The 21,381-nt window shown below is 53.1% G+C and overlaps 1 protein-coding gene across 1 annotated transcript in view; it reads left to right on the forward strand.

Annotated features, from left to right (window-relative positions):
* LOC118381216 (phosphatidylinositol 4-phosphate 3-kinase C2 domain-containing subunit beta-like) overlaps positions 1–21,381 on the forward strand; it is a 125,272-nt gene that overhangs the window by 48,605 nt on the left and 55,286 nt on the right. Inside the window, exons 11-12 of the mRNA XM_052473761.1 lie at positions 4,031–4,226; positions 15,914–16,036. Coding sequence (XP_052329721.1) covers positions 4,031–4,226; positions 15,914–16,036 — 319 coding nt within the window. The remainder of the gene's footprint in view (positions 1–4,030; positions 4,227–15,913; positions 16,037–21,381) is intronic.

Genomic DNA, 21,381 nt, shown 5'->3' on the forward strand with positions numbered 1-21,381 from the left:
GGATAGGAGACAGACAGGGGGATAGGAGACAGACAGGGGATAGGGAGACAGACAGGGGGATAGGAGACAGACAGGGGGATAGGAGACAGACAGGGGAAGGGATAGGAGACAGAGGGGGATAGGAGACAGACAGGGGATAGGAGACAGACAGGAGGAGGATAGGAGACAGACAGGAGGATAGGAGGAGGATAGGAGACAGACAGGGGAAGGAGGATAGGAGACAGACAGGGGATAGGGGAAGGAGGATAGGAGACAGACAGACAGGGGATAGGAGACAGACAGGGGATAGGAGACAGACAGGGGGAAGGAGGATAGGAGACAGACAGGGGGATAGGAGACAGACAGGGGGAAGGAGGATAGGAGACAGACAGGGGGATAGGAGACAGACAGAGGGGAAGGAGGATAGACAGACAGGGGATAGGAGACAGACAGGGGATAGGAGACAGACAGAGGGGAAGGAGGATAGGAGACAGACAGGGGGAAGGAGGAGACAGACAGACAGGGGAAGGAGGATAGGAGACAGACAGGGGGATAGGAGACAGACAGGGGGAAGGAGGATAGGAGACAGACAGGGGGATAGGGACAGACAGGAAGGGGAAGGAGACAGACAGGATAGGAGAACAGACAGGAGGATAGGAGACAGACAGGGGATAGGAGACAGACAGACAGGGGATAGGAGACAGACAGGGGATAGACAGACAGGGGGGGGATAGGAGACAGACAGGGGATAGGAGACAGACAGGGGAAGGAGGATAGGAGACAGACAGGGGGATAGGAGACAGACAGAGGGGAAGGGGATAGGAGACAGACAGGGGATAGGAGACAGACAGAGGGGAAAAGAGGATAGGAGACAGACAGGGGATAGAGACAGACAGAGGGGAAAGAGGGGAGGCAGACAGGGGGATAGGAGACAGGGGGATAGGAGACAGACAGGGGATAGGGGATAGGAGACAGAAGGGGAATGAGGATAGAGAGACAGACAGAGGGGAAGAGAAGATAGGAGACAGACAGGATAGAAGACAGACAGGGGATAGGAGACAGACAGGGGGTAGGAGACAGAAGGGGAAGGAGGACAGACAGACAGGGGATAGGAGACAGACAGAGGGGAATGAGGATAGGAGACAGACAGGCGGATAGGAGACAGACAAAGGGGAAGGAGGATAGGAGACAGACAGGGGGATAGGAGACAGACAGAGGGGAATGAGGATAGGAGACAGACAGGCGGATAGGAGACAGACAAAGGGGAAGGAGGATAGGAGACAGACAGGGGGATAGGAGACAGACAGGGGGATAGGAGACAGACAGGGGGAATGAGGATAGGAGACAGACAGGCGGATAGGAGACAGACAAAGGGGAAGGAGGATAGGAGACAGACAGGGGGATAGGAGACAGACAGGGGGATAGGAGACAGACAAAGGGGAAGGAGGATAGGAGACAGACAGAGGGGAAGGAGGATAGGAGACAGACAGAGGGGAAGGAGGATAGGAGACAGACAGGGGGATAGGAGACAGACAAGGGGAAGGAGGATAGGAGACAGACAGGGGGATAGGAGACAGACAGAGGGGAAGGAGGATAGGAGACAGACAGGGGGATAGGAGAAAGACAGGGGGATAGGAGACAGACAAAGGGGAAGGAGGATAGGAGACAGACAGGGGGATAGGAGACAGACAGGGGGATAGGAGACAGACAAAGGGGAAGGAGGATAGGAGACAGACAGGGGGATAGGAGACAGACAAAGGGGAAGGAGGATAGGAGACAGACAGGGGGATAGGAGACAGACAGAGGGGAAGGGGGATAGGAGACAGACAGGGGGATAGGAGACCGACAGAGGGGAAAGAGGATAGGAGACAGACAGGGGGATAGGAGACAGACAGAGGGGAAAGAGGATAGGAGACAGACAGGGGGATAGGAGACAGACAGGGGGATAGGAGACAGACAGGGGGATAGGAGACAGACGGGACAGAAGTGGAACTGAGGATAGAAAAAGAGGTGTGATGAGATACTGTAGATGGAAGAGAGGAGCAAGGGTGGAAGAGTTCAGATGGAGAGAAGTGAGAGAGGAGGGACACTTGGTTATGGAGTCCAGGTCAGGTCTGTACAGTAGTGTAATGCAATAAAGATCGTACCGTAAGCTCCACAGCTGAGTTGCTAGCTTTTTAGCTAGTACGTTGTAAAGCGGGCGGTCACGTGTGTTTGCGAGGCAGAGGAATCTGGGTTGAGCCATTGTACAGACAGTGTACCCAGATAGGGAAGAAGCTATACTGCTAAGCAGGCACACTGGTCCGTCACAGTAGCACTACCTCATGTCAGAGCGGAAGTGTCCTTGACTTGTTGTGATGCACATCTGTGATGTATGATATTCCCACTCTCTACCTCCCCGTCACACTCAAACAAACAGGAAGGATGGCTAGCTTCGTACAGGATACACCAAGCACCACCTCCATCCATTCGCCAAGCTCTATCTGTCCGTCTGCCCTTGAAAAGAGAGGGATAACATTTCAGAGAGTTGGGATGTTGTTTCCCGTGTAGGGCTGAGCTGCTGCTCCAATGGATGTATAAAGAGACACAATGTAAACATTGGAGCCCAGTCAGCTGAGCTGTGTTGACATGGAGCAGCCATGTTATGTGTCCCAAATGGCACCCCTAAGAGCCTTGGTCAAAAGTAGTGCACTATATAGGGAATAGGGTGCTATTTGGGGCACAACCATGGAATAACTGATGTTATTTTTATGAATAATGTCTTTGTTTTTCAATGCTTTGTTATTTGTATTGTTTCAACAGTAAAGCGGCGACTCCGGGATGCTGGCCTTCTAGGCAGAGTTCCTCTGTCCAGTGTCTGTTCTTTTGCCCATCCTAATATTTTCTTTTTATTGGCCAGTCTGAGATATGTCTTTTTCTTTGCAACTCTGCCGTATCCCAGCATCCCGGAGTCGCCTCTTCACTGTTAACGTTGAGACTGGTGTTTTGCGGGTACTATTTAATGAAGCTGAGGACTTGTGAGGCGTATGTTTCTCAAACTAGACACACTAATGTACTTGTCCTCTTGCTCAGTTGTGCACCGGGGCTTCCCACTCCTCTCTCTATTCTGGTTAGCGCCAGTTTGCGCTGGTCTGTGAAGGGAGTAGTAACACCTCGTTGTACGAGAGCTTCAGTTTCTTGAAAATTTCTCGCATGGAATAGCCTTTATTTCTCAGAACAAGAATAGACTGATGAGTTTCAGAAGAAAGTGATTTATTTCTAGCCATTTTGAGCCTGTAAATGCGCACAAATGCGGATGCTCCAGATACTCAACTAGTCTAAAGGCCAGTTTTATTGCCTCTTTAATCAGCACAACAGTTTTCAGCTGTGCTAACATAGTTGGAAAATGGTTTTCTAATGATCAATTAGCCTTTTAAAACGATGAACTTGGATTAGCTAACACAACGTGCCGTTGGAACACAGGAGTGATGGTTGCTGGTAATGGGCCCCTTTACGCCTATGTAAATATTCCATAAAACATCTGCCGTTTCCAGCTACAATAGTCATTTACAACATTAACAATGTCTACACTGTATTTCTGATCAATTTGATGTTATTTTAATGGACAATTTGCTTTTCTTTCAAAAACAGGGAAGTTTCTAAGTGACCCCAAGCTTTTGAACAGTAGTGTATGTAAACAGGGCAGCAGCCTCTATGGTGCAGGGTTGTGTAACCGGGTGGAAGCCGGCTAGTGATGGCTATTTAAGTCTGATGGCCTTGCATTACAAAACAATACATACATAATCCCAAAAATATGTTTTACATAGGATGAACCATGACTAGAATACAGTATATATAATGAGTTGTTGTTGAGGGAGAGACGTGCGTGACCACTCGGTCATGGATGCTTAATTCTGCACCCTGATTATTACTAACATTCAGAAAGTTTAACTTTTAATGCTTGTGTTAAGTGGTTGTTTAGCCCTCCTTAATTGAATGCACTTAGTGTATGTCTGGATAAGAGCGTCTGCTAAATGAAGGTGAATCTAAATGGTTTCTGAAAATGTTGCAGAGAAAGTGGTGGAGAAGCTGACGGTGGCAATTTTAGATCTGGTGGAGCTGTACTGCAGCACATTCAACGCTAACTTCCACACCACGGTGCAGAGCAACCGGCACATGGCGCCCACACAGGAAGCAGGCCTGGTCACCAACGTCCTATCCTTCAGTGTTTACGCTGCTCACCGCATCCCCATCACATGGGCGGCCAGGTAACACACACACACAGGCAGCTGTCTCCCTCTCCCTCAGGCAGCTCCTTCTCCCTCTCTCCTTCTCCCTCTCTCCTTATCCCTCTCTCCTTCTCCATCTCTCCTTCTCCATCTCTCCTTCTCCATCTCTCCTTCTCCCTCTCTTATTCTCCATCTCTCCGTCTCCCTCTCTTATTCTCCCGCTCTCCTCCATCTCTCCTTCTCCCTCTTATTCTCCCTCTCTCCTTCTCCATCTCTCCTTCTCCCTCTCTTATTCTCCATCTCTCCTTCTCCATCTCTCCTTATCCCTCTCTCCTTATCTCTCTCCTTATCCCTCTCCTTCTCCCTCTCTCCTTCTCCCTCTCTCCTTATCCCTCTCCTTATCCCTCTCCTTCTCCCTCTCCTTCTCCCTCTCTCCTTCTCCCTCTCTCCTTCTCCCTCTCTCCTTATCCCTCTCTCCTTCTCCCCCTCTCCTTCTCCCTCTCTCCTTCTCCATCCCTCTCCTTCTCCATCCCTCTCCTTCTCCATCCCTCTCCTTCTCCATCTCTCCATTTCTCCCTCTCCATCTCTCCTTCTCCATCTCTTATTCTCCCTCTCTCCTTCTCCCTCTCTCCTTCTCCCTCTCTCCTTCTCCATCCCTCTCCTTCTCCCTCTCTCCTTCTCCCTCTCTCCATCTCTCCTTCTCCATCTCTCCTTCTCCATCTCTCCTTCTCCATCTCTCCTTCTCCATCTCTCCTTCTCCATCTCTTATTCTCCATCTCTTATTCTCCATCTCTCCTTATCCCTCTCTCCTTATCCCTCTCTCCTTATCTCTCTCCTTATCCCTCTCCTTCTCCCTCTCCTTCTCCCTCTCTCCTTCTCCCTCTCTCCTTATCCCTCTCCTTCTCCCTCTCCTTATCCCTCTCCCTCTCTCCTTCTCCCTCTCTCCTTCTCCCTCTCTCCTTCTCCCTCTCTCCTTCTCCCTCTCCTCTCCCTTTCTCCCTCTCTCCCTCTCTCCTCTCTCCTTCTCCTATCCTCCTTCTCTCTCCCTTCTCTCCATCCCTTCTCTCCTTCTCCATCTCTCCTTCTCCATCTCTTATTCTCCCTATCCTCTCCTTCTCCCTCTCTCCTATATCCCTCTCCTTCTCCATCTCTCTCCTTCTCCCTCTCTATCTCTCCTTCTCCATCTCTCCCCTTCTCCATCTCTCCTTCTCCATCTCTCCTTCTCCATCTCTCCTTCTCCATCTCTCCTTCTCCATCTCTCCTTTATCCTCTCTCCTTCTCCCTCTCCTTCTCCCCTCTCCTTCTCCCTAGCCTCTCCTTCTCCCTAGCCTCTCCCCTTCTCCCTCTCTCCTTATCCCTATCCTCTCCCCCTCTCCTTCTCCCTAGCCTCTCTCCTTCTCCCTCTCTCCTTCTCCCTCTCTCCTTCTCCCTAGCCTCTCCCCCTTCTCCATCTCTCCTTCTCCATCTCTCCTTCTCCCTCTCTTATTCTCCCTCTCTCCTTCTCCATCTCTCCTTCTCCCTCTCTTATTCTCCCTCTCTCCTTCTCCTTCTCCATCTCTCCTTCTCCATCTCTCCTTCTCCCTCTCTCCTTCTCCCTCTCTCCTTCTCCCTCTCTCCTTCTCCATCTCTCCTTCTCCATCTCTCCTTCTCCATCTCTTATTCTCCCTCTCTCCTTCTCCCTCTCTTATTCTCCCTCTCTCCTTCTCCCTCTCTCATTCTCCCTCTCTTATTCTCCCTCTCTCATTCTCTGCCCTTCTATTCCTCTTTCCTATTCCCTTCATTCCCCCTCCACTTTCTATCTCATTTTCTCTCCCTTCTACCTATCCTTTCTCCCTATCCTCTCCCCTTATCCCTATCCCCCCTCCCCTTCTCCCTATCCTTTCTCCCTATTCTCTCCCCTTCTCCCTATCCTCTCCCCTTCTCCCTATCCCCCCTCCCCTTCACCCTATCCGTTCTCCCTATCCCCTCTCCCCTTCTCCCTATCCCTCTCCCCTTCTCCCTATCCTTTCTCCCTATTCTCTCCCCTTCTCCCTATCCTCTCCCTTCTCCCTATCCTTTCTCCCTATCTTCTCCCCTTCTCCCTATCCCCCCTCCCCTTCACCCTATCCGTTCTCCCTTATCCCCCTACCCTTCTCCCCTCTCCCCTTCTCCCTAGCCTCTCCCCTTCTCCCTAGCCTCTCCCCTTCTGCCTAGCCTCTCCCCTTCTCCCTAGCCTCTCCCCTTCTCCCTAGCCTCTCCCCTTCTCGCTATCCTTTCTCCCTATCCTCTCCCCTTCTGCCTAGCCTCTCCCCTTCTCCCTAGCCTCTCCCCTTCTCCCTATCCTCTCCCCTTCTCCCTAGCCTCTCCCCTTCTCCCTAGCCTCTCCCCTTCTGCCTATCCTCTCCCCTTCTGCCTATCCTCTCCCCTTCTGCCTATCCTCTCCCCATCTGCCTATCCTCTCCCCTTCTGCCTAGCCTCTCCCCTTCTGCCTATCCTCTCCCCTTCTGCCTATCCTCTCCCCATCTGCCTATCCTCTCCCCATCTGCCTATCCTCTCCCCTTCTCCCTATCCTCTCCCCTTCTCCCTAGCCTCTCCCCTTCTCCCTAGCCTCTCCCCTTCTCGCTATCCTTTCTCCCTATCCTCTCCCCTTCTCCCTAGCCTCTCCCCTTCTCCCTAGCCTCTCCCCTTCTCCCTAGCCTCTCCCCTTCTCCCTATCCTCTCCCCTTCTCCCTAGCCTCTCCCCTTCTCCCTATCCTCTCCCCTTCCCTACCTCTCCCCTTCTCCCTAGCCTCTCCCCTTCTCCCTATCCTCTCCCCTTCTCCCTAGCCTCTCCCCTTCTCCCTAGCCTCTCCCCTTCTCCCTAGCCTCTCCCCTTCTCACTAGCCTCTCCCCTTCTCGCTAGCCTCTCCCCTTCTCCCTATCCTCTCCCCTTCTCCCTATCCTCTCCCCTTCTCTCTATCCTCTCCCTTCTCCCTATCCTCTCCCCTTCTCCATATCCCCCTCCCCTTCCCCTTCTCCCTAGCCTCTCCCTTCTCCCTAGCCTCTCCCCTTCTCCCTATCCTTCTCCCTCTCCCCCTCCCCTTCTCCCTATCCTTTCTCCCTATCTCTCCCCTTCTCCCTATCCTCTCCCCTTCTCCCTATCCTCTCCCTATCCCCCTCTCCCTTCTCCCCTCTCCCTTCTCCTAGCCTCTCCCCTTCTCCCTAGCCTCTCCCCTTCTGCCTAGCCTCTCCCCTTCTCCCTATCCTCTCCCCTTCTCACTAGCCTCTCCCCTTCTCGCTATCCTCTCCCCTTCTCCCTATCCTCTCCCCTTCTCCCTATCCTCTCCCCTTCTCCTATCCTCTCCCTTCTCCCTCCTCCCCTTCTCCCTAGCCTCCCCTTCTCCCTATCCCTTTCTAGCCTCTCCCCTTCTCCCTATCCTCTCCCCTTCTCCCTAGCCTCTCCCCTTCTGCCTAGCCTCTCCCCTTCTCCCTAGCCTCTCCCCTTCTCCCTAGCCTCTCCCCTTCTCCCTAGCCTCTCCCCTTCTCCCTAGCCTCTCCCCTTCTGCCTAGCCTCTCCCCTTCTCCCTAGCCTCTCCCCTTCTCCTAGCCTCTCCCCTTCTCCTAGGCTCTCCCCTTCTCCCTATCCTCTCCCCTTCTCCCTATCCTCTCCTAGCCTCTCCCCTTCTCCCTATCCTCTCCCCTTCTCCCTATCCTCTCCCCTTCTCCCTATCCTCTCCCCTTCTCCCTATCCTCTCCCCTTCTCCCTATCCTCTCCCCTTCTCCCTATCCTCTCCCCTTCTCCCTATCCTCTCCCCTTCTCCCTATCCTCTCCCCTTCTCCCTATCCTCTCCCCTTCTCCCTATCCTCTCCCCTTCTGCCTATCCTCTCCCCTTCTGCCTATCCTCTCCCCTTCTGCCTCTCCCCTTCTCCTAGCCTCTCCCCTTCTCCCTATCCTCTCCCCTTCTCCCTAGCCTCTCCCCTTCTCCCTATCCTCTCCCCTTCTCCCTATCCTCTCCCCTTCTCCCTAGCCTCTCCCCTTCTGCCTAGCCTCTCCCCTTCTCCCTAGCCTCTCCCCTTCTCCCTAGCCTCTCCCCTTCTCCCTATCCTCTCCCCTTCTCCCTAGCCTCTCCCCTTCTCCCTAGCCTCTCCCCTTCTCCCTAGCCTCTCCCCTTCTCCCTAGCCTCTCCCTTCTCCCTAGCCTCTCCCCTTCTCCCTAGCCTCTCCCCTTCTCCCTAGCCTCTCCCCTTCTCCCTAGCCTCTCCCCTTCTCCCTAGCCTCCCCCTTCTCCCTAGCCTCTCCCCTTCTCCCTAGCCTCTCCCCTTCTCCCTAGCCTCTCCCCTTCTCCCTAGCCTCTCCCCTTCTCGCTATCCTCTCCCCTTCTCGCTAGCCTCTCCCCTTCTCACTAGCCTCTCCCCTTCTCCCTATCCTCTCCCCTTCTCACTAGCCTCTCCCCTTCTCCCTATCCTCTCCCCTTCTCCCTATCCTCTCCCCTTCTCCCTAGCCTCTCCCCTTCTCCCTATCCTCTCCCCTTCTCCCTAGCCTCTCCCCTTCTCCCTATCCTCTCCCCTTCTCCCTATCCTCTCCCCTTCTCACTATCCTCTCCCCTTCTCCCTAGCCTCTCCCCTTCTCCCTAGCCTCTCCCCTTCTCCCTATCCTCTCCCCTTCTCCCTAGCCTCTCCCCTTCTCCCTATCCTCTCCCCTTCTCCCTAGCCTCTCCCCTTCTCCCTAGCCTCTCCCCTTCTCCCTATCCTAGCCTCCCCTTCTCCTAGCCTCTCCCCTTCTCACTAGCCTCTCCCCTTCTCACTAGCCTCTCCCCTTCTCCTTTCCTCTTCCCCTTCTCCTAGCCTCTCCCTTCTCCCTAGCCTCTCCCCTTCTCCCTATCCTTCTCTATCCTTTCTCCCTATCCTCTCCCCTTCTCCCTATCCTCTCCCCTTCTCCTAGCCTCTCCCCTTCTCCCTAGCCTCTCCCCTTCTCTAGCCTCTCCTTTCTCCCTATCCTCTCCCTCTCCCTCTCCCCTTCTGCCTAGCCTCTCCCCTTCTCTCTAGCCTCTCCCCTTCTCCCTAGCCTCTCCCCTTCTCCCTAGCCTCTCCCCTTCTCGCTAGCCTCTCCCCTTCTCGCTAGCCTCTCCCCTTCTCCCTAGCCTCTCCCCTTCTCTAGCCCTCCCCTTCTCGCTATCCTCTCCCCTTCTCCCTAGCCTCTCCCCTTCTCCCTAGCCTCTCCCCTTCTCCCTAGCCTCTCCCCTTCTGCCTAGCCTCCCCTTCTCCCTAGCCTCTCCCTTCTCCCTAGCCTCTCCCCTTCTCCCTATCCTCTCCCCTTCTCCCCTTCTCCTAGCCTCTCCCCTTCTGCCTAGCCTCTCCCCTTCTCCCTAGCCTCTCCCCTTCTAGCCTCTCCCCTTCTCCCTAGCCTCTCCCCTTCTCCCTAGCCTCTCCCCTTCTCCCTAGCCTCTCCCCTTCTCCCTATCCTCTCCCCTTCTCCCTAGCCTCTCCCCTTCTCCCTAGCCTCTCCCCTTCTCCCTAGCCTCTCCCCTTCTCCCTATCCTCTCCCCTTCTCCTAGCCTCTCCCCTTCTCCCTATCCTCTCCCCTTCTCCCTAGCCTCTCCCCTTCTCCCTATCCTCTCCCCTTCTCCCTAGCCTCTCCCCTTCTCCCTATCCTCTCCCCTTCTGCCTAGCCTCTCCCCTTCTCCCTAGCCTCTCCCCTTCTCCCTAGCCTCTCCCCTTCTCCCTAGCCTCTCCCCTTCTCCCTATCCTCTCCCCTTCTCCCTAGCCTCTCCCCTTCTCCCTAGCCTCTCCCCTTCTCCCTAGCCTCTCCCCTTCTCCCTAGCCTCCCCTTCCCTTCCCCCTCCCCAGCCTCTCCCTCCTATCCTTCTCCCTTCCCCCTCTCCTAGCCTCTCCCCTTCTCCTAGCCTCTCCCCTTCTCCTAGCCTCTCCCCTTCTCCCTAGCCTCTCCCCTTCTCCCTAGCCTCTCCCCTTCTCCCTAGCCTCTCCCCTTCTCCCTAGCCTCTCCCTTCTCCTAGCCTCTCCCCTTCTCCTAGCCTCTCCCCTTCTCTCCCTAGCCTCTCCCCTTTCTCCCCTTCCCCTCCCTAGCCTCTCCCCTTCTCGCTAGCCTCTCCCCTTCTCCCTAGCCTCTCCCCTTCCCTAGCCTCTCCCTTCTCCTAGCCTCTCCCCTTCTCCCTAGCCTCTCCCCTTCTCCCTAGCCTCTCCCCTCTCCTCCTCCTAGCCTTCTCCCTTCCCCTCTCCTAGCCTCTCCCCTTCTCCCTATCCTCTCCCCTTCTCCTAGCCTCTCCCCTTCTCCCTATCCTCTCCCCTTCTCCCTAGCCTCTCCCCTTCTCCCTATCCTCTCCCCTTCTCCCTATCCTCTCCCCTTCTCCCTATCCTCTCCCCTTCTCCCTAGCCTCTCCCCTTCTCCCTATCCTCTCCCCTTCTCCCTATCCTCTCCCCTTCTCCCTATCCTCTCCCCTTCTCACTAGCCTCTCCCCTTCTCCCTAGCCTCTTCCCTTCTCCCTAGCCTCTCCCCTTCTCCCTAGCCTCTCCCCTTCTCCCTAGCCTCTCCCTTTCTCCCTAGCCTCTCCCCTTCTCCCTATCCTTTCTCGCTATCCTTTCTCCCTATCCTCTCCCCTTCTCCCTATCCTCTCCCCTTCTCCCTAGCCTCTCCCCTTCTCCCTAGCCTCTCCCCTTCTCCCTAGCCTCTCCCCTTCTCCCTAGCCTCTCCCCTTCTCCCTAGCCTCTCCCCTTCTCCCTAGCCTCTCCCCTTCTCCCTAGCCTCTCCCCTTCTCCCTAGCCTCTCCCCTTCTCCCTAGCCTCTCCCCTTCTCCTAGCCTCTCCCCTTCTCCCTAGCCTCTCCCCTTCTCCCTAGCCTCTCCCCTTCTCGCTAGCCTCTCCCCTTCTCGCTAGCCTCCCCTTCTCCTAGCCTCTCCCCTTCTCCCTAGCCTCTCCCCTTCTCCCTAGCCTCTCCCCTTCTCCTAGCCTCTCCCCTTCTCCTAGCCTCTCCCTTCTCCTATCTCCCCTTCTCCTTCTCCCTCCTATCCTCTCCCCTTCTCCCTATCCTCTCCCCTTCTCCTAGCCTCTCCCCTTCTCCCTAGCCTCTCCCCTTCTCCCTAGCCTCTCCCCTTCTCCTAGCCTCTCCCCTTCTCCCTAGCCTCTCCCCTTCTCCCTCCTCTCCCTCCTCTCCCTTCTCCTCCTCCCCTTCTCCCTAGCCTCTCCCCTTCTCCCCTTCTCCCTAGCCTCTCCCCTTCTCCCTAGCCTCTCCCCTTCTCCTAGCCTCTCCCTTCTCCCTAGCCTCTCCCCTTCTCGCTAGCCTCTCCCCTTCTCCTATCCTCTCCCCTTCTCTAGCCTCTCCCCTTCTCCCTAGCCTCTCCCTCTCCCTATCCTCTCCCCTTCTCCTAGCCTCTCCCCTTCTCCTAGCCTCTCCCCTTCCCCTTCTCCCTAGCCTCTCCCTTCTCCCCTTCTCTCCTAGCCTCTCCCCTTCTCCCTAGCCTCTCCCCTTCTCCCTAGCCTCTCCCCTTCTCCTAGCCTCTCCCCTTCTCCCTAGCCTCTCCCTTCTCCCTAGCCTCTCCCCTTCTCCTAGCCTCTCCCCTTCTCCTAGCCTCTCCCTTCTCCCTATCTCCCTTCTCCTCCTCCCCTTCTCCCTAGCCTCTCCCCTTCTCCTATCCTCTCCCCTTCTCCCTTCTCCCTAGCCTCTCCCCTTCTCCCTAGCCTCTCCCCTTCTCCCTATCCTCTCCCCTTCTCCCTAGCCTCTCCCTTCTCCTAGCCTCTCCCCTTCTCCCTAGCCTCTCCCCTTCTCCCTAGCCTCTCCCCTTCTCCCTAGCCTCTCCCCTTCTCTCCCTTCTCCCTAGCCTCTCCCCTTCTCCTAGCCTCTCCCCTTCTCCTAGCCTCTCCCTTCTCCCTAGCCTCTCCCCTTCTCCCTAGCCTCTCCCCTTCTCCTATCCTCTCTCCCCTTCTCCCTATCCTCTCCCCTTCTCCTATCCTCTCCCCTTCTCCCTAGCCTCTCCCCTTCCCTCCCTCCCCTTCTCCTAGCCTCTCCCTTCTCCCTATCCTCTCCCCTTCTCCCCTATCTCTCCCCTTCTCCCTAGCCTCTCCCCTTCTCCCTAGCCTCTCCCCTTCTCCCTATCCTCTCCCCTTCTCTCTCCTAGCCTCTCCCTTCTCCCTAGCCTCTCCCCTTCTCCTAGCCTCTCCCCTTCTCCCTAGCCTCTCCCCTTCTCCCTAGCCTCTCCCCTTCTCCTAGCCTCTCCCCTTCTCCCTAGCCTCTCCCCTTCTCCCTATCCCCTTCTCCTATCCTCTCCCTTCTCCCTAGCCTCTCCCCTTCTCCCTAGCCTCTCCCCTTCTCCCTAGCCTCTCCCCTTCTCCCTTCTCCCTCTCTCCCCTTCTCCTAGCCCTCTCCCCTTCTCCCTACCTTCTCCTTCTCTCCCTATCCTCTCCCCTTCTCCCTAGCCTCTCCCCTTCTCCCTAGCCTCTCCCCTTCTCCCTAGCCTCTCCCCTTCTCCTAGCCTCTCCTTCTCTCCCTTCTCCCTAGCCTCTCCCCTTCCCTATCCTCTCCCCTTCTCCCTATCCTCTCCCCTTCTCCCTATCCTCTCCCCTTCTCCTAGCCTCTCCCCTTCTCCCTAGCCTCTCCCCTTCTCCCTAGCCTCTCCCCTTCTCCCTAGCCTCTCCCTTCTCTCCTAGCCTCTCCCTTCTCCCTAGCCTCTCCCCTTCTCCCTATCTCTCCCCTTCTCACTCTCCCTTCTCCCTAGCCTCTCCCCTTCTCCCTAGCCTCTCCCCTTCTCCCTATCCTCTCCCCTTCTCCTATCCTCTCCCTTCTCCCTAGCCTCTCCCCTTCTCCTAGCCTCTCCCCTTCTCCCTAGCCTCTCCCCTTCTCCTAGCCTCTCCCCTTCTCCCTAGCCTCTCCCCTTCTCCCTAGCCTCTCCCCTTCCCTATCCTCTCCCCTTCTCCTCTAGCCTCCTTCTCCCTAGCCTCTCCCCTTCTCCCTAGCCTCTCCCCTTCTCCCTAGCCTCTCCCCTTCTCCCTAGCCTCTCCCCTTCTCTTCTCCCTATCTCTCCTAGCCTCTCCCCTTCTCCTAGCCTCTCCCTTCTCCCCTTCTCCCTAGCCTCTCCCCTTCTCCCTATCCTCTCCCTTCTCTAGCCTCTCCCCTTCTCCCTATCCTTCTCTTCCCTCTCTCTCCTAGCCTCTCCCCTTCTCCCTATCCTCTCCCTTTCTCCCTATCCTCTCCCCTTCTCCCTAGCCTCTCCCCTTCTCCCTAGCCTCTCCCCTTCTCCCTAGCCTCTCCCCTTCTCCCTAGCCTCTCCCCTTCTCGCTATCCTCTTCTCACTATCCTCTCCCCTTCTCCCTATCCTCTTCTCCCTATCCTCTCCCCTTCTCCCTAGCCTATCCTTTCTCCCCATCTTCTCCCCATCTTCTCCCTCTACTTCTCCCTCTACTTCTCCCTCTACTTCTCCCTCTACTTCTCCCCTTCTCTTACTTTTCCCATCCTCTCTTCCATCTTATACCCTTTTTTCTCTCTTTTCCCTTCCCATCACATCCCTCCCTCTATATTGACCTGAGTGAATTCAGGTCGGCCAAACCCTCCCCCTGAATCTCCATGATTCTGTCTTCTCTCAGCACCTGCCCTTTCTTCAACTCTCCTCTGGCACTGCCACATACTGTATGCAGGGGTATATGCACTGCCATCCCACCATTCCCATACTGTCTATACTCAACTCCTTACCCTACCCATTCCCCCACACTCACCCTGCAGCCCTATTGCCCTTACCATTGTCTCTGCTCCTAGACTTTCCCCGGTACCCTCCCTATCCCCACTGCCGTGTCTGGCCCTCCTCCACTCCCCCACCCCCTTCCAGCCACATGAAGGGTCTGCTCTGCTTCACCCCCCACCCCCTCTCCAGACCCCAGTTGGCTCATTTGTCTCCCTTGAAACTGATGCGGGCACGTGATTGATTGACAGCCTGGGAACCCTGCCTGACCTTTGACCCCGAAGGGGCGGGGCAGAGCTCTGGCTGGTCACTCGGCACCTGTCCGGCAATTTCACATGCCATCTGTGTGTGTGAAGGTGTGTCTTTGTGTGCAGGAAGACAGATCAATTGATCCCAAAATATCAGCTAATCTTCCACACAATGGATAGCCTCTATTGATAAGGTTGATAGGGATTTAGGTAGCAATTAGGTGCATGTGCATATTCCCCTTTCAAGATGATTGGATATGTATCTAGATACATGGGCTCCGTCACGATACAGGAACGATATGTTTTAGTTGGAATCGATTCGGTGCAATTTGGTTTGATTACAGAACGAATCATTGCAATGTGGTTCGATGCACTAAGGTTTTTTGCATAAACACATTCATTTTATATAAGTCCTTACCCTAACCATTCCCCCACACTCACAGGCTATAGCCAGATCAGAGTTGTCTCCGGTAGCTTAACTTTTATTCTGGTAAAACACCATGTTCAACATGGTAGAGATAACAATAACCTAATAAGCCATTTTGGCATTTGAATGATGAAGGTGCAGATGCGCAAGATCTGGAGCAGGCCGCCTACCTGCCGTTGGTCAGTGTGCAAAGCTGTGCTCAGTTTGACGGGGCGACTGATATTCCCTAGGGTTATTCGGCATGCAAAATGACTTGTAGATCAATGACTCAACATAGTTTCATGCTTAGTTCCACACTGAAGGAAAGGCCGCATCAGTTGTCAAACTATGAGGTATTTTTGGAAGGTAGAAAAAAAGTCATATGAGCAAAATTTTGATCAGTTTGGGGTCCGATGGAGTCCTGTCTTAAACATTTAGAACGGGCGCTGATGGGTATCGGGCGCTGATGGGTATCTGGCGCCGATGGGTATCTGGCGCCGATGGGTATCTGGCGCCGATGGGTATCGGGCGCCGATGGGTATCGGGCGCCGATGGGTATCGGGCGCCGATGGGTATCGGGCGCCGATGGGTATCGGGCGCCGATGGGTATCGGGCGCCGATGGGTATCGGGCGCCGATGGGTATCGGGCGCCGACGGGTATCGGGCGCCGACGGGTATCGGGCGCCGACGGGTATCGGGCGCCGACGGGTATCTGGCGCCGACGGGTATCTGGCGCCGACGGGTATCTGGCGCCGACGGGTATCTGGCGCCGACGGGTATCGGGCGCCGACGGGTATCGGGTGCCGATGGGTAACGTGTAATTGTTACTTCCCTTAGTAGCAATAGCACTCTACTGTAAAACAAATTACATGGTAGCATTGTTAACCAATGTTATTACCATTTAATTACTATTCAGTCTTGGGGATTAATAATATAAATAATTACAGCTAAATAAGTTATTACCAAGTAGCTAAAATACCAGATTTATAGTCCTGTAAAATAAAATGCTATGAATTTGTAAATATGGCTAATTCTATGTAACATTTAGAGATTCCCTGCCTGGTCCCAGTGCCTCACTGGTCTACTCTTCCTTTTATACCTCCTCTCTAGAAACCAGCCTCCTCAATCCCCCTTTATATAAGGGAGGGCAAGGTGCCCAGTTACTTGTAATTATAGCATTTCTTGGCGTAGTCATGATGAAACTCCATTGGCCTATCATCTACACTAACTGTACAAAACATTAAAACACCTTCATAATATTGAGTTTGCATTGAACCGGTCACCTCCCCTTCGTCTACACTGATTTAAGTAGATTTAACAAGTGACGTCACTAAAATGATCATAGCTTTTACCTGGATTCACCTTGTCATTGAATTGGCTGATCTCCTCTCTGTTATCCCATTGGCTGATTTCCACTTCCTCTTCCTATCAGCTACGAGGGCTTCTTCCTGTCGTGCTCTCTGACCCATGGAGGGGCGGAGCTTTGTGCCACCCAGCACACCAGCAAACAGCAGGTCAGCAAGTACCTGTTTCACCTGGTAGTCTGGGACCAGAGGTACGTACCCAATCACAGCCTGTCACAACAGACCTTATAGGCACCTCAAGCAACCTCAGAGATGTTCACCAATCAGAGTCTATGTATCCTGATATTACATGATGCTTATCATTTAAAAACAATATAGATATTTGCAATCTAAACTACCACTTCTAACAACATGTACTCATAACGTACACAACGTACACAACGTACACAACGTACACATTGGCTTCCTAAAGCATGTTAGGGTTCAAGCCATCCCACTCTAGTACCAGGTGTTCTGTTTGTCCACCTACTGTCCCCTATATGTGTCCACTGGAAAGAGCTGTTGGTCGTGCATGTGGGTGTGTTTATGTGTGGGAGGACATGTGGGTGTGTTTGTGTGGGAGGACATGTGGGTGTGTTTGTGTGGGAGGACATGTGGATGTGTTTGTGTGGGAGGACATGTGGGTGTGTTTATGTGTGGGAGGACATGTGGGTGTGTTTATGTGTGGGAGGACATGTGGATGTGTTTGTGTGGGAGGACATGTGGGTGTGTTTATGTGTGGGAGGACATGTGGGTGTGTTTATGTGCGGGAGGACATGTGGATGTGTTTATGTGCGGGAGGACATGTGGGTGTGTTTATGTGTGGGAGGACATGTGGGTGTGTTTATGTGCGGGAGGACATGTGGGTGTGTTTATGTGCGGGAGGACATGTGGCTGTGTTTATGTGTGGGAGGACATGTGGGTGTGTTTATGTGTGGGAGGACATGTGGATGTGTTTGTGTGGGAGGACATGTGGATGTGTTTGTGTGGGAGGACATGTGGGTGTGTTTATGTGTGGGAGGACATGTGGGTGTGTTTATGTGACATGTGGGTGTGTTTATGGAGGACATGTGGATGTGTTTGTGTGGGAGGACATGTGGGTGTGTTTATGTGCGGGAGGACATGTGGGTGTGTTTATGTGCGGGAGGACATGTGGCTGTGTTTATGTGAGGAGGACATGTGGGTGTGTTAATGTGTGGGAGGACATGTGGGTGTGTTTATGTGTGGGAGGACATGTGGATGTGTTTGTGTGGGAGGACATGTGGATGTGTTTATGTGTGGGAGGACATGTGGGTGTGTTTATGTGCGGGAGGACATGTGGGTGTGTTTATGTGTGGGAGGACATGTGGGTGTGTTTATGTGCGGGAGGACATGTGGGTGTGTTTATGTGCGGGAGGACATGTGGATGTGTTTATGTGTGGGAGGACATGTGGGTGTGTATGTGTGGGAGGACATGTGGGTGTGTATGTGTGGGAGGACATGTGGGTGTGTTTATGTGTGGGAGGACATGTGGGTGTGTTTATGTGTGGGAGGACATGTGGGTGTGTTTATGTGTCGTAGGACATGTGGGTGTGTTTATGTGTGGGAGGACATGTGGGTGTGTTTATGTGTGGGAGGACATGTGGGTGTGTTTATGTGTGGGAGGACATGTGGGTGTGTATGTGTGGGAGGACATGTGGGTGTGTGTATGTGTGGGAGGACATGTGGGTGTGTATGTGTGGGAGGACATGTGGGTGTGTGTATGTGTGGGAGGACATGTGGCTGTGTTTATGTGTGGGAGGACATGTGGGTGTGTGTATGTGTGGGAGGACATGTGGCTGTGTTTATGTGTGGGAGGACATGTGGCTGTGTTTATGTGTGGGAGGACATGTGGGTGTGTTTATGTGAGGGAGGACATGTGGGTGTGTTTATGTGTGGGAGGACATGTGGGTGTGTTTGTGTGGGAGGACATGTGGATGTGTTTATGTGTGGGAGGACATGTGGGTGTGTTTATGTGCGGGAGGACATGTGGGTGTGTTTATGTGCGGGAGGACATGTGGATGTGTTTATGTGTGGGAGGACATGTGGGTGTGTATGTGTGGGAGGATATGTGGGTGTGTATGTGTGGGAGGACATGTGGGTGTGTTTATGTGTGGGAGGACATGTGGGTGTGTTTATGTGTGGGAGGACATGTGGGTGTGTTTATGTGTGGGAGGACATGTGGGTGTGTTTATGTGTGGGAGGACATGTGGGTGTGTTTATGTGTGGGAGGACATGTGGGTGTGTTTATGTGTGGGAGGACATGTGGGTGTGTGTATGTGTGGGAGGACATGTGGGTGTGTGTATGTGTGGGAGGACATGTGGGTGTGTGTATGTGTGGGAGGACATGTGGGTGTGTATGTGTGGGAGGACATGTGGGTGTGTGTATGTGTGGGAGGACATGTGGCTGTGTTTATGTGTGGGAGGACATGTGGCTGTGTTTATGTGTGGGAGGACATGTGGGTGTGTGTATGTGTGGGAGGACATGTGGGTGTGTTTATGTGTGGGAGGACATGTGGGTGTGTGTATGTGTGGGAGGACATGTGGGTGTGTATGTGTGGGAGGACATGTGGGTGTGTGTATGTGTGGGAGGACATGTGGGTGTGTTTATGTGTGGGAGGACATGTGGGTGTGTTTATGTGTGGGAGGACATGTGGGTGTGTTTATGTGTGGGAGGACATGTGGGTGTGTTTATGTGTGGGAGGACATGTGGGTGTGTATGTGTGGGAGGACATGTGGGTGTGTTTATGTGTGGGAGGACATGTGGGTGTGTATGTGTGGGAGGACATGTGGGTGTGTGTATGTGTGGGAGGACATGTGGGTGTGTTTATGTGTGGGAGGACATGTGGGTGTGTATGTGTGGGAGGACATGTGGGTGTGTTTATGTGTGGGAGGACATGTGGGTGTGTTTATGTGTGGGAGGACATGTGGGTGTGTTTATGTGTGGGAGGACATGTGGGTGTGTTTATGTGTGGGAGGACATGTGGGTGTGTTTATGTGTGGGAGGACATGTGGGTGTGTTTATGTGTGGGAGGACATGTGGGTGTGTTTATGTGTGGGAGGACATGTGGGTGTGTTTATGTGTGGGAGGACATGTGGGTGTGTTTATGTGTGGGAGGACATGTGGGTGTGTTTATGTGTGGGAGGACATGTGGGTGTGTTTATGTGTGGGAGGACATGTGGGTGTGTTTATGTGTGGGAGGACATGTGGGTGTGTTTATGTGTGGGAGGACATGTGGGTGTGTTTATGTGTGGGAGGACATGTGGGTGTGTATGTGTGGGAGGACATGTGGGTGTGTTTATGTGTGGGAGGACATGTGGGTGTGTTTATGTGTGGGAGGACATGTGGGTGTGTTTATGTGTGGGAGGACATGTGGGTGTGTTTATGTGTGGGAGGACATGTGGGTGTGTTTATGTGTGGGAGGACATGTGGGTGTGTTTATGTGTGGGAGGACATGTGGGTGTGTTTATGTGTGGGAGGACATGTGGGTGTGTATGTGTGGGAGGACATGTGGGTGTGTTTATGTGTGGGAGGACATGTGGGTGTGTTTATGTGTGGGAGGACATGTGGGTGTGTTTATGTGTGGGAGGACATGTGGGTGTGTTTATGTGTGGGAGGACATGTGGGTGTGTATGTGTGGGAGGACATGTGGGTGTGTGTATGTGTGGGAGGACATGTGGGTGTGTTTATGTGTGGGAGGACATGTGGGTGTGTATGTGTGGGAGGACATGTGGGTGTGTATGTGTGGGAGGACATGTGGGTGTGTTTATGTGTGGGAGGACATGTGGGTGTGTTTATGTGTGGGAGGACATGTGGGTGTGTGTATGTGTGGGAGGACATGTGGGTGTGTTTATGTGTGGGAGGACATGTGGGTGTGTTTATGTGTGGGAGGACATGTGGGTGTGTATGTGTGGGAGGACATGTGGTTGTGTATGTGTGGGAGGACATGTGGGTGTGTATGTGTGGGAGGACATGTGGGTGTGTATGTGTGGGAGGACATGTGGGTGTGTTTATGTGTGGGAGGACATGTGGGTGTGTTTATGTGTGGTAGGACATGTGGGTTCTTATTGAAGCAGATGTAAGTGTTTACAGTGGGTTGTTATTTGTGAGTTGTAACTAGTCTCCTTGGCTATGTATGCATATCTATTTTCTGATCTCTGTACCTCCTGGTCCCTGGGGTTATTTTAAAGATACTAATTGTTGCAATATTATTTTTGCCTCTATTATAATAATACTTTTAGTCCTCCGGTATCCGGGTGGATTTATAAAGTGTTGTAGAGAAACATGTTTTGGCAACCCGTGTAGGCCTGCCTAATGGTTCCTTCAAATGTGACAACAATTTTGCAAAACCTTGACCCTAAAACAACACTTACCGAGAAGACTGCTTGACAGTGTCCAGCTTGTTGAAGCTTCTTGAGATGGAATAAACGCAAATAGGCCTGGCACAAATACCAAATAGGTCATGTTTCATTATGGCTGGAGTACATTGGTGTTTGGACAGGGAGTGCAGCAGGCTACAGCCTTGTAAGGTAGCCTTCCTCAAACTGTTCATGGTTTGTTGGTTGTGTGTAAGTCTTCAATGTACATTTTTGTCTTTTTGGCTGGACGACTCATCTTAAAGTCCTACTCCGTTCTCCTTTTCACCTCATTTATCACCTAATTTCTTTAACAAAAGGCACATCTCAATAGGTGGTCCATGTGTCCTCATGACCTCATGTGTCCTCTGGGCTTCCAAGTGGCACAGTGGTCTAAGGCACTGCATCTCAGTGCTAGATGTGTCACTACAGACCCTGGTTTGATTCCAGGCTGTATCACAACTGGCTGTGATTGGGAGTCCCATACTGTGGCGCACAATTGTCCCAGCGTCGTTAGGGTTTGGCCAGGGTAGCCCGTCATTGTAAATAAGAATTTGTTCTTAACTGACTTGCGTAGTTAAATGAAGGTTAAAAAAAGTGACATGGCACAAGTTGGGGGGTGAGCCATTCCTTTTTTGTTCTCTATTGTTCTTCAAGTATCTATTCCGGGACTCCCGCCCATAGTGTACAAACAGGCCCCATAACTGAACATGTTGTCTTAGTTAGCGAAGCATGCTGGCAGGTCCACCAGTGGGGTTTAGCTCAGAACCAATGGTGTTTGTTCATCACACTACTATTTTTAGTTGACTCGATGCTAGCTTCTTTCATGCTAACGAGTCTTTGAAGTTTTAGGATTCCAACAGAGTTCTTAATGTGTTATTCTCTTTCATGTGGGAGACGTGTTGAAAGCACACAGGTCCCATGTGGATGACAGAGGACTAAATATAAATGGAGGGCTCGTTTACTAGCTCTATAACGTTACTCTGCTCTTCAATTACAGTGAGGGCTCGTTTAGTAGCTCTATAACGTTACTCTGCTGTTCAGTTACAGTGAGGGCTCGTTTACTAGCTCTATAACGTTACTCTGCTGTTCAGTTACAGTGAGGGATTGTTTACTAGCTCTATAACGTTACTCTGCTGTTCAGTTACAGTGAGGTATTGTTTACTAGCTCTATAACGTTACT

Source organism: Oncorhynchus keta, chromosome 21 (genome assembly GCF_023373465.1).
Source record: "Oncorhynchus keta strain PuntledgeMale-10-30-2019 chromosome 21, Oket_V2, whole genome shotgun sequence".
In the NCBI taxonomy this organism is placed as follows: Eukaryota; Metazoa; Chordata; class Actinopteri; order Salmoniformes; family Salmonidae; genus Oncorhynchus; species Oncorhynchus keta.